General features: G+C 30.0%; 3 protein-coding genes across 6 annotated transcripts in view; all 3 read right to left on the bottom strand.

Moving 5' to 3' along the window:
• Positions 1–1,180: 1,180 nt before the first annotated feature.
• LOC122724663 (pentatricopeptide repeat-containing protein At1g63330-like) lies at positions 1,181–4,120 on the bottom strand. 2 transcript variants are annotated; one of them, XM_043960327.1, is made up of 4 exons: positions 2,053–4,120; positions 1,812–1,884; positions 1,582–1,627; positions 1,181–1,460 (listed from the first exon to the last, which is right to left on the bottom strand). In XM_043960327.1, the coding sequence occupies exon 1, from the start codon at positions 4,106–4,108 to the stop codon at positions 2,099–2,101; it is 2,010 nt and encodes a 669-aa protein (XP_043816262.1). In that variant the 5' UTR covers positions 4,109–4,120; the 3' UTR covers positions 1,181–1,460; positions 1,582–1,627; positions 1,812–1,884; positions 2,053–2,098. The 2 variants fall into 2 exon arrangements, with proteins under 2 accessions (XP_043816262.1, XP_043816261.1); XM_043960326.1 differs by lacking the exon at positions 1,812–1,884.
• LOC122724665 (putative pentatricopeptide repeat-containing protein At1g12700, mitochondrial) lies at positions 2,525–9,023 on the bottom strand. Of its 3 annotated transcripts, XM_043960334.1 has the most exons (3): positions 7,584–9,023; positions 7,435–7,485; positions 2,534–2,615 (listed from the first exon to the last, which is right to left on the bottom strand). In XM_043960334.1, exons 1-2 carry the CDS (start codon positions 9,010–9,012, stop codon positions 7,439–7,441), a joined length of 1,476 nt encoding a protein of 491 aa, XP_043816269.1. In that variant the 5' UTR covers positions 9,013–9,023; the 3' UTR covers positions 2,534–2,615; positions 7,435–7,438. The 3 variants fall into 3 exon arrangements, with proteins under 3 accessions (XP_043816267.1, XP_043816269.1, XP_043816268.1); XM_043960332.1 differs by having other exon boundaries at positions 2,525–2,615; positions 7,435–9,023; XM_043960333.1 differs by lacking the exon at positions 2,534–2,615 and having other exon boundaries at positions 7,394–7,485.
• LOC110622667 (pentatricopeptide repeat-containing protein At3g22470, mitochondrial) overlaps positions 7,223–12,192 on the bottom strand; it is a 30,780-nt gene continuing 25,810 nt past the window's right edge. The window contains exon 4 of the mRNA XM_043960337.1: positions 7,223–7,315. Within this exon, the coding sequence (XP_043816272.1) occupies positions 7,305–7,315 (11 nt within the window). The 3' untranslated portion in view covers positions 7,223–7,304. The remainder of the gene's footprint in view (positions 7,316–12,192) is intronic.

Below are 12,192 nucleotides of genomic sequence, written 5' to 3'. Positions count from 1 at the left end.
AATAACAGTCTTAATATAAGTAAATTATTAAAACATATAATAGTTTTAATAAAATACACAATCTATTAAAATTTTAATGTTATATTTGTTAATAGAACATAAATTAAATTAAAATAGTAAATTAATCAAACAAATCAAATTGAAATATTTTAAATAATGTGTATTTGTATAATTTTTTAATCCATTAAAATAGACGTGACCATGTGGATTTTAAATGTAAATTAAAATATTATATTATAAATTAATTAAATAAATTATATTACTAAAAATAAATTATAAATTTTACAATGTAATTATTAGTATTTATAAATAATAACGCACCAGAAGAAATCATGTTAACTGATCAAATTATGGAAAAAGTGATTTGTAAAATAAGTTACTGACCGTTTACTGACCATGACCATTAAATTACTAACTGTAAGAAATTTTGTAGGTATTTATTTTATAAAGAATTATGGTGTTAAAATAAATTGAATCAAATTTTGTTTTAAGAAGCATATTATGTAGAGAATCATTGGAATCATATAAAAAGTCTTTTTATTGAATGTCTAACTAATTTAAGACTTGATACCAACTGCAGGTGGTGAGTAAATAACAGCTCAAAGAAAATTTTATGAAGTATATTGCAAGATTATACTTATGTTATATATAGAGCTAACCTGCCTTTTATGAACTTGTTCATAAATACATTTGGACAAAAAGTCCTGTTAAATAGCTGAAGCTAAATTAGCATTCCAATCGCTAGTAGGACCAATTGCAGTTGCTTGTCCATCAACACACTCAGTGGCTGCATATAGATTTATAGACTTTATTGAGTGTTGGTAACAGATCCAAAATCAAGATTTGATTTCTTATATGGTCAAACAACTCATTAAAAATTGCCATCAGTTTATTCTCATTCTCTCTCTCTCTCTCTCTCTCAAGCTATACTTCAGAAGCACCACATCCACAAACACCACATCCACAAATAGTTAAATGATGCTTTAAAGCGCCAAGTTTATTCCATAGTTTATTCAATTTTGTAAAGTAAACAACAACTGAATCGGTTTCCTACCTCTCAATATGTACCCTGTCAAACCCACCTTCTCTAACAAACCATTTCCCATGGATGCAGAATCACAAAAACTTCAACAAAGATGCATCAAGAAAAAAGAAAAAGTATATTACAAGGTTTAGAAAGTGGTAAAAACATAAAATGTCTCATTATATACTGCTGAAAGGAGAAAAGAAACAACCAAAACAACTTTTCTTGCCTAACTTAACTAACATCTCAAACAGTAAGAAACAATGTGTTTCACATTCATAACACCACACAAATGTATCGCAAAATGCACCATATAAATAACTCAAATGGTGGTCCAACACTAAAATATATCCATTAGTGACATTTCATCCAACCAACAGCTGTAGAAGTCTAATGATTCTCTTACCTTGTATTCTGGGACTGTATATCCTGCGCCCTGCATTTATAGTGTAGTATAATTATTAAATCAATTCTCAATTAAAGCACACTGGTCTATAATCATTAGTCTCATTATTATTAAAAATTATAATAACTAAGCAAAAATGAATTGCTTATACCTTTATGGTTAGAAAGGTGAAGTTGTTGTCATATCCTTGCAAGTACCTACAAGAGAAATGATAGCATTTTGAAAGGTCATTGAGCACAAAAATAAAAATAGATAAAGATTCTTAGGCATTGTAGTATGGAACCAATTAGTTTTAGTTCTCAACTCAATTTTAGGACTAAGCTCTCGAGTTAAGGCTGTAGTAGCAGCCAAAAAAAATTGTAATGGAGATGGTGGGTTTACCAGCAACTTGATGATTAGAAATCCATGACCTCCATTCATCAAAAATCTTATATCAAAGAGATCTAGTCCATGTCTGAAATCAAGCGAAAGGCACACACATATCATGGTTTCCACCACAGGTAATTTGCAGTGTTAGAAATTTTCATTTTGTGGAAGGGAATCACAGCTGATTGAAATTAAAAATGATATTTGAAGAAGTTAGTTAAATTACATATCTATTATATTTGAAAAAGGTAATTACCAAGTTGCGCTCCAAGATACACTTGAATGGTCAAGATATAACAACTTTAGTTTGCTGATCCCTCATTGCGCACCTTTAAAAGCCTCAGAATGAGATTATTATTCCGCGATAAATGTACTACCAATTCTGTGGTAGCATCATCAGCAGAGAACCCCTTATCAACCATTTCGTTGATTAGTTCTGATGCTTTTGGTAAATCCTCATGCCTGAGAAACCCTTGAATGATGATATTATAACAACAATTATTTGGTAAACATCCTACCTTTTCCATGTCTTTAAATACCTTATACGCTTCATCCATTAATCCTTGTTGGCAGAGTCCCTTCATTATTGCATTATAGACATAAACATCAGGTTGTAAACCAATTTCAAAAAGACTAGAAAAAAGTTCCTTGGCATCATTAATCTTCCCAACTTTGCACATACCATTGATCAGACTGCTATAGATCACAAAATTAGGCTTCAACTGACTTTTCTCCATTGCTTTCAATAGTGTGAGTGCCTCATCGAGATTCCCCTGTCTACACAAGCCATCAATCATAATTGAGAAGGTTACTATATTTGGTTGTTGACCATGAGAGCACATATCCTTAAAGAGCTCCTTTGCATTTTGGGGTCTCCCTGCTTGAAACATACCCTTTATAAGAGTATGATAAGTAACAGCATCAGGAACTAAACCTTTATGAGACATTTCATCAAAAAGTTCCTTTGCATCATCTATCATTTTGCACTTACAATATCCATTGATCAAAATGTTGTAGCTAAAAATGTTAGCTATTTCATTGGTCACCATCAGATCAAATAGCTTTCTAGCCTTATCAATTTGCTTGCACAGACAATATCCATCCATCAATGAACTATAATTGACAACGGTAGGTTCCACACCTCTTTGAATCATTATTTTGATTATATTCTCTGCATTTGAAACCAGTCCTTTCTTACAAAGAGTGTCAATCAATATATTGAAGGTAAAAACATCAGGGGATATGTTCCTCCCCACCATTTCTTTCAACAAGGCCAAAGCTTCCTTGAATTGGTCTGAAATGCAAAGACCATCAATTAAGGAATTGTAGGTGACCACATCAGGCTCTACACCTCTTTGAATCATTACATTGAATGTATTTTGAGCCTCTGAAACCATTCCATCCTTACAAAGAGCATCAATCAATACATTGAAGGTATAAACATCTGGTAATATGTTTTGCTCCACAATTTCATTCATCAAGGCCAAAGCTTGGTTCTTTTGGCCTAATTTGCAAACACCATGAATTAAACTATTGTAAGTGATGACATTAGGTGAAATGCGCTTATTCCTCATTTGAGAGAAGAGCTCTAAAGCCTCACCAACTAGCTCATCCTTGCAAAGGGCGTCAATGATTGCATTGTATGTCACAACATTTGGGTCACAACCTCTATCAGCCATTCCCTTTAGTAACCCAATAGCCACATTTGTTTTCCCAAATTTACACATTCCCTTTATTATCGTACTGTAAGTATAAACATCAGGTTGATAACCACGTGCAACCATATCATCGAAAAATTCCACTGCTTTATCGATTTTACTCTCCATACAGAGCCCATTAATAAAGGTATTAAATGTCACAGTGGTAGGCTCCAATCCGAATTTGAGCATCTTACCAAAAACAGAGAAGCCAAAATCCACAAGGTGTAAGCGGCAGAAGCAATTAATTAAGATGTTGAGAGAATAAAGATCGTGAGAGATTCCTAGCAATTCAATTGTTTTGGACATGGAAAGGACAGTGTGATATTGTTTAATTTTCACGAGGGCAGATAAGAATCTATTAAAATGAACCCTAGAAGGCAGAGGATGCTTATGAATTACATGATTAAAGGAAGCAATGGCATCATCAAGGCGGGTTAAAGAAGCAGATTTGAAGTTATTTGTCAAGAAGCGTGCATCTTCAAGTGTGGAAGTAGAAGAATGGCAATAATTGGTAAATAAGAATAGGAATGGAGATTGAATGGTACCAATTTCCCCTTGTAGCTGAAGATGGAAGCTCCTGCTCTTCCTCCTCCAAGGCATCTTCATCATCATCGATCTCTCGTCAGTTGTTTTTAGGGATGGATCGGAGATTGGGAATGAGGAAAGGAAATAGAGAATCGGAAACGGAAGGCTCTCTGCCTGCTGGTAAAGGAATGCATTACTAGTTGTTTATATGCAGCACATTTTGTATTTTTTATTTATTAATTTTTCATATAAAAATATTATTTAATAAAAAATTAAATTAATTCTTTTATATTATTATAATATTAAATTATTATAACTGTACCTTATAACAGTGTAGAGCGGGGATGGGTTATGGTTTCTGGGAAGTCGATAGAGAAGGATGAATGGATAAGTGGTTAAACTGCATAAACAGTACATAGGATGTTTTGGACCTAGCTTTCTTTTAATTTTTTAAAATTAAAATTAAAGTTAAAATTTCTTTTAAATTAAAAAACCATTAACAATTTCACTGAAAAAAATTAATTAATATTTCACAAGAAAATTTAACTAATTAAAAAAAATCAATTAAAATATGTTGAAATAAATACATAATTGATTAAAATTTGTAAAAATCTTCATCTTAATATGTTTCAGAAACGTTAATCTTAATGATTGAAATGGAAGTTATAAGGGCTGTGCATGCGATAGAACTTCAGAATTTATGGGCGATGGAAGGTAATAGAGGTTTCTCCAGTTTTTCATTATTTATTTTTTATGTGTTTTTAATTAAAAATTAATTTATAAATAAATTTAATTACAATTGAAAAGAATGAGATAAAATTTTAATAATAAGTTTAAGTTTATAAATATTAAAGATTAAACTCTTATTGATTGTATTTGCATTTGAATTTTATTAGTAAGTTTAATTTTATAAATATTAAAGGCTAAACTCTTATCTTAATTGAAAAAATGAAATAAAAATTTTATAAATTAACACAGACGGATTTGTAATGTACACTCCGTTTTAAAATTAAATAAATACAAATTAATTTATAAATAAATATATAATTTATTTGTAAATTAAATATAAATCGATTCACAAATAAACATGTAATCCGTTAATAAAATTAAATAAACATAATAATTTACAACCGGACGCATAATTTGTTTGTAAAATTAAATAAATATAAATTAATTCGAAAGACTATATAATCCGTTTATAAAATTAAACGGATACAAATGAACGTAGAATCTATTTATAAAATTAAATGGACATAAAATGATCGCAAACGAATGAATACAAATTGATTTGTAAATAAATTTTAATCCGTTTGTAAAATTAAATAGATACAAACTAATTTGCAAAAGGATAAGCAATTCACTGGTAAATTTAAATGGATATGTTTGGATTTATAAATAGACATGAAATCTATTTGTAAAATTAAATGGAAGCAGAATAGTTCGCAGAATGATAAATAATCTATTTACATTAATCTATATTTATATTCAAAATTTTAAATTTTGAATAATGAAATTAAATCTTTTCAGTTTGTCACATTTATAACTAGAGTATAAACTGAATGAGTATAAACTGAATATGGAAAAGTGTATATCCTTGTGAACATGTACTTCCTTTCCCATAGCTTTTCTTTCTAGCATTTCGCTCTCTACTTCACTTGAATCATTATCATTAAAGTAGCATGTTCATTAACGATATATTATATGTTCCTTTATATGATACTGGGATTTTATAGCATAGAGAAAACATTTATGATTATTAACAAGAAGCTTTCTTTTATATTTAATTTAGTATGAGAAAGGCGATAGCAAAAGCCTATAATTAGTAGTTATTTTCGTAGGATCAGTATAAAAAATAATGAAAAATGAAGAAGATCCAGAAAATTACTGAGAAATTTAGAAAGAAGAAAGAAGAAAAATAACTGTCAACCAAAAAAGTTATGGATCAGGAGCCTTGGTTGCTCTGATACCATGTTAAGAGAAAAATTAAGAGAAAAATTCTGTATTCGATTCAGAAAATTTATAAGTGAGATATTTATATAAGAATTGAGTTGCCGGCTCATCATCTTAACGCGAAAATTAATTTAGCTTCTAACTAAAAGCTAACTAACTTCACAGCTAACAAACTTATAACAGAAATCTAACAAACTAATGCTATTAATAGAAGCTATTAATAGAAGCACAGTTAAAACTGAATTATTAAACTTCTACATATATCCAGTTCTTAGAAAATAGCTAAAAACACATAAAATGCAGATTGCAGAAGAAACAATTTTTAGTAAATTAAAAAGAAACAACTAATTTGAAAAGACAAAATGCTAAGTAATTTCAGTGAGATTCTGAAGGGATGAACCTTGAAAGAAGGATAATAAAGCTTGCGATCCTGGAGCTTCTTGAGAGTGTCGCCGACTTTTAGAGGTCTTTGAGGAATTAATCAATTTTCAAGGAAATAAAACTCCTAGCAGCTCTCACAGGTAAAATTGAGGAGATCATAACAATTGGTTCAAACTATGTAACATCCGAACACAAGCATCTCAACTAAATCAATCAATGGAAGTACTTAATACAAGATTATATACATCTAAACAACCTAGAGGAATAGAAATTTCATCAAGGATCAAACCCCAATAAACCAAAATTGATACCTATACCCTGTGAAAAATCTGGAACAGGGGTGGAGGTTGCAACCAATGCAAATCTTAGGTAAGGAATAGCTGTGATTTTGTGTCTTCGAATCGATTGGCTCCATAGCAGCTCTGAAATGGTCGACGGTGTCACTTAGGTTCCCCTGATGGTCCGACGCGTTGCAAGAGGCGGAGAGGAGGTTCTGCGGCGTACTTCGGGTGAGCCAGGTCCGGTTGGGAAAGATATGGCTAGTGGCGTGACAGGGCACTCGCTGTGGAGAATATTGGAGATGGTTGCTGAATGAGAAAGTTTCGTAAAGGAGAGAAAGCTTCGGGGGTGTAACTAAAGGAGAATGCTTGAATGGTCAAGATATAACAACTTTAGTTTGCTGATCCCTCATTGCGCACCTTTAAAAGCCTCAGAATGAGATTATTATTATTCCGCGATAAATGTACTACCAATTCTGTGGTAGCATCATCAGCAGAGAACCCCTTATCAACCATTTCGTTGATTAGTTCTGATGCTTTTGGTAAATCCTCATGCCTGAGAAACCCTTGAATGATGATATTATAACAACAATTATTTGGTAAACATCCTACCTTTTCCATGTCTTTAAATACCTTATACGCTTCATCCATTAATCCTTGTTGGCAGAGTCCTTTCATAATTGCATTATATACATAAACATCAGGTTGTAAACCAATTTCAAAAAGACTAGAAAAAAGTTCCCTGGCATCATTAATCATAATTGAGAAGGTTACTATATTTGGCTGTTGACCATGAGAGCACATATCCTTAAAGAGCTCTTTTGCAGTTTGGGGCCTCCCTGCTTGAAACATAGCCTTTATAAGAGTATGATAAGTAACAACATCAGGAACTAAACCTTTAAGAGACATTTCATCAAAAATCTGCCTTGCATCATCTATCATTTTGCACTTACAATATCCATTGATCAAAATGTTGTAGCTAAAAATGTCAGCTATTTCATTGGTCACCATCAGATCAAATAGCTTTCTAGCCTTATCAATTTGGCTGCCTAGACAATATCCATCCATCAATAAACTATAAGTGACAACGGTAGGTTCCACACCTCTTTGAATCATTATTTTGATTATATTCTCTGCATTTGAAACCAGTCCTTTCTTACAAAGAGTGTCGATCAATATATTGAAGGTAAAAACATCAGGGGATATATTCCTCCCCACCATTTCTTTCAACAAGGCCAAAGCTTCCTTGAATTGGTCTGAAATGCAAAGACCATCAATTAAGGAACTGTAGGTGACCACATTAGGCTCTACACCTCTTTGAATCATTACATTGAATGTATTTTGAGCCTCTGAAACCATTCCATCCTTACAAAGAGCATCAATCAATACACTGAAGGTATAAACATTTGGTAATATGTTTTGCTCCACCATTTCATTCATCAAGGCCAATGCTTGGTTCTTTTGGCCTAATTTGCAAACACCATGAATTAAACCATTGTAAGTGATGACATCAGCTGAAATGCCCTTATTCCTCATTTGAGAGAAGAGCTCTAAAGCCTCACCAACTAGCTCATCTTTGCAAAGGGCGTCAATGATTGCACTGTATGTCACAACATCTGCCTCACAACCTCTATCAGCCATTCCCTTTAGCAGCCCAATAGCCACGTTTGTTTTCCCAAATTTACACATTCCGTTTACCATCACATTGTAAGTATAAACATTAGGTTGATAACCACGTGCAACCATATCATCGAAAAATTCCACTGCTTTGTCGATTTTACTCTCTATACAAAGCCCATTAATTAAGGTCGTAAATGTCACAATGTTAGGCTCCAATCCTAATTTGAGCATCTTACCAAAAACAGAGAAACCAAAATCCACAAGATGTAAACGACAGAAGCAATTAATTAAGATGTTAAGAGAATAAACATCGTGAGAGATTCCTAACAATTCAATTGTTTTGGACATGGAAAGGACAGTGTGGTATTGTTTCATTTTCGCAAGGGCAGATAAGAATCTATTAAATGGAACCCTAGAAGGCAGAGGATGCTTATGAATTACATGATTGAAGGAAGCAATGGCATCATCAAGGTGGGTAAAAGAAGCAGATTTGAAATTATTTGTCAAGATGCGTGCATCTTCAAGTGTGGAAGTAGAAGAATGGCAATAATTGGGAAATAAGAATAGGAATGGAGATTGAATGGTACCAATTGCCCCTTGTAGCTGAAGATGGAAGCTCCTGCTCTTCCTCCTCCAAGGCATCTTCATCATCATCGATCTCTCGTCAGTTGTTTTTAGGGATGGATCGGAGATTGGGAATGAGGAAAGGAAATAGAGAATTGGAAAAGGAAGGCTCTCTGCCTGCTGGTAAAGGAAATGCATTACTCTGTTGTTTATATGCAGCACATTTTGTATTTTTTTTTATTAATTTTTCATATAAAAATATTATTTAATAACAAATTAAATTTATTCTTTTATATTATTATAATATTAAATTATTATAATATTAATTTTAATTATTAAATATTTTATATTTTAATTTCTATAATATTAAAAATTCATTAATTAATTTTTTAATTTTGTAAAAATATCTATTAATTAATCCATTTGAACATATTTTAAATATTTTTATAAGTAATATTTAATTTTTGTGATATAAAAGAACACATTAATTAGTTTTTTTATTTTAAAAAATACATCAAAATATTTTTAAAGTATTAAAAATATATTAATTAGTCTTTTCATTAATTTTATTTATTAAATATTTTACAATTTAATTTATGTAATAAGAGAAAATTCATTAGTTTATCTTTTAATTTTATAAAAATATTTACTAATTAGTTCTTTCATATTAGAATATTTAAAATTTTTTTATAAAATTAAATAGTTAAAATTAATAAAGAGATTAATTATTGAATTTTTTAAAATTAAAAATATTTTAATATATTTTTTAAAATTAATGAATTAATTTATAAATTTTTTTATATTACAAGAACTAAATAATAATTTTTATTTTTATAATACTTAACAAATAAAAGTAATGTTGGACTAACCGGTAAATTTTTTAAAATCTTAGAAAATTTTTAATATGTTTTTAAAAAATAAATTAACTAATAAATTTTTTTATATTACAATCAAATAATAATTTTTTGTTATAATGTCATGTACTGTATAAACATAATTTATTAAATATGTATATTAATATTTTTATGTATAACCATTTATAAAATTATTTATATTATTATTTTACTATCAAATATTATATTTTAAAAAATTATATTATTTCTTACCATTATATAAAATTTTATACTTCTTTTTATATAATCAATTTTTGAGAAAAAAAAAATAAAAATCATGAAGGGATATTGAATGTACCCTAAATCAGTCCTTATTTTTTATCATTAAAACTATATTTGTTATGGTGTAATATTTTTTATAAAATATTTTTTATAAAACAAAATAAAGTCTTAATTTTTATATTAACTTTATTTCAAGGATTTGGTGTCAAACGAATATATATATATATATATGAGTGCAATATTATTTTGCCAGCAATTCTCATAAGACCATCAATTAAGGAATTGTAGGTGACCACATCAGGCTCTACACCTCTTTGAATCATTACATTGAATGTATTTTGAGCCTCTGAAACCATTCCATCCTTACAAAGAGCATCAATCAATACATTGAAGGTATAAACATTTGGTAATATGTTCTGCTCCACCATTTCATTCATCAAGGCCAAAGCTTGGTTCTTTTGGCCTAATTTGCAAACACCATGAATTAAACTATTGTAAGTGATGACATTAGGTGAAATGCCCTTATTCCTCATTTGAGAGAAGAGCTCTAAAGCCTCACCAACTAGCTCATCCTTGCAAAGTGCGTCAATGATTGCATTGTATGTCACAACATTTGGCTCACAACCTCTATCAACCATTCCCTTTAGTAGCCCAATAGCAACATTTGTTTTCCCAAATTCACAGATTCCGTTTATTATCGTATTGTAAGTATAAACATCAGGTTGATAACCACGTGCAACCATATCATCGAAAAATTCCACAGCTTTATCGATTTTACGCTCCATACAAAGCCCATTAATTAAGGTAGTAAATGTCACAACGTCAGGCTCCAATCCCAATTTGAGCATCTTACCAAAAACAGAGAAACCCAAATCCACAAGGTGTAAGTGGCAGAAGCAATTAATTAAGATGCTAAGAGAATAAACATCGTGTGAGATTCCTAGCAATTCAATTGTTTTGGACATGGAAAAGACAGTGTGATATTGTTTCATTTTCACAAGGGCAGATAAGAATCTACTAAATTGAGCCCTAGAAGGAAGAGGATGCATATGAATTACATGATTAAAGGAAGCAATGGCATCATCAATGTGGGTAAAAGAAGCAGATTTGAAGTTATTTGTGAAGAAGCGTGCATCTTCAAGTGTGGAAGTAGAGGAATGGCAATAATTGGTAAATAAGAATAGGAATGGAGATTGAATGGTACCAATTGCCCCTTGTAGCTGAAGATGGAAGCTCCTGCTCTTCCTCCTCCAAGGCATCTTCATCATCATCATCATCGATCTCTCGTCAGTTGTTTTTAGGGATGGATCGGAGATTGGGAATGAGGAGAGGAAATAAGAGAATCGGAAAAGGAAGGCTCTCTGCCAGCTGGTAAAGTGGTAAGGATAACAAAAGGAAATTGGGAAAGGAAATGCATTACTAGTTGTTTATATGCAGCACATTTTGTAATTTTTTTTATTAATTTTTCATATAAAAATATTATTTAATAATATTAAATTATTATAACTGTACCTTACAACAGTGTAGAGCGGGGATGGGTTATGGTTTCTGGGAAGTTTATAAATTAAAATTTAATTTATAAATAAATTTAATTACAATTGAAAAGATTGAAATAAAATTTTAATAATAAGTTTAAGTTTATAAATATTAAAGGTTAAATTAGAGGGTGAATTTATAAAATTTAAAATTCAATGATTAATTTAAATGAATATAAATGGAATAAAAATTAAAATTAAAATATATTGACCCACGTCGAATGCATTAATTTAAAAAAATATTTACTCAATTGTTCATCATTTAGTTATAATGCTTAAATAAGTAAATTTCACCTATTATTCTTTAAAATTAAATTAATCTTTATAACATTTAAATTAATTTCTAGTTAATTAATAATTTCATAAGCGTATAGATTTAATTAATTAACAGTTTTAAGAGGAAAAAAACTCAAATTTGATCAATGATAGCAAGCGAATTATTTCAATCAAATCAATTATTTTTTTTAACATAAAAGAATATATTAATTGCTACTTGTATTAACACTTGTATTAACACAATTAAATAATTTCCTATTTATTTGGGTTAATTAATAATATGTTATTATTCGATTTAATAGACCTCTTGAATTTCTAAAGAAAGTTGTATTATTAAATTAATTGAAAAAAGAAATTGAGATGAATAGAAATTAAAAATAAAATCTCACAACTTAATTAAACCTAACTTGATTAACCTTCAATTGAATAAAGGAGTTTAGCTCTAAAGATTA

The sequence above is a fragment of the Manihot esculenta genome, chromosome 9, assembly GCF_001659605.2.
Source record: "Manihot esculenta cultivar AM560-2 chromosome 9, M.esculenta_v8, whole genome shotgun sequence".
Lineage (NCBI taxonomy): Eukaryota > Viridiplantae > Streptophyta > Magnoliopsida > Malpighiales > Euphorbiaceae > Manihot > Manihot esculenta.
The sequence above is the reverse complement of the archived record's forward strand: the minus strand, read 5'-3'. Positions and strand labels throughout refer to the sequence as shown.

Excerpts from the sequence above, each read along its gene's own strand:
- LOC122724663 (XM_043960327.1), bottom strand. The coding sequence starts at position 4,108 with ATGATGATGAAGATGCCTTGGAGGAGGAAGAGCAGGAGCTTCCATCTT.
- LOC122724665 (XM_043960332.1), bottom strand. The coding sequence starts at position 9,012 with ATGCATTTCCTTTACCAGCAGGCAGAGAGCCTTCCTTTTCCAATTCTC. Across the intron at positions 2,616-7,434 it reads CAAAAGAGCTCTTTAAGGAT|AAATATAGTAACCTTCTCAA; the intron begins ATGTGCTCTCAT and ends TGGTCAACAACC.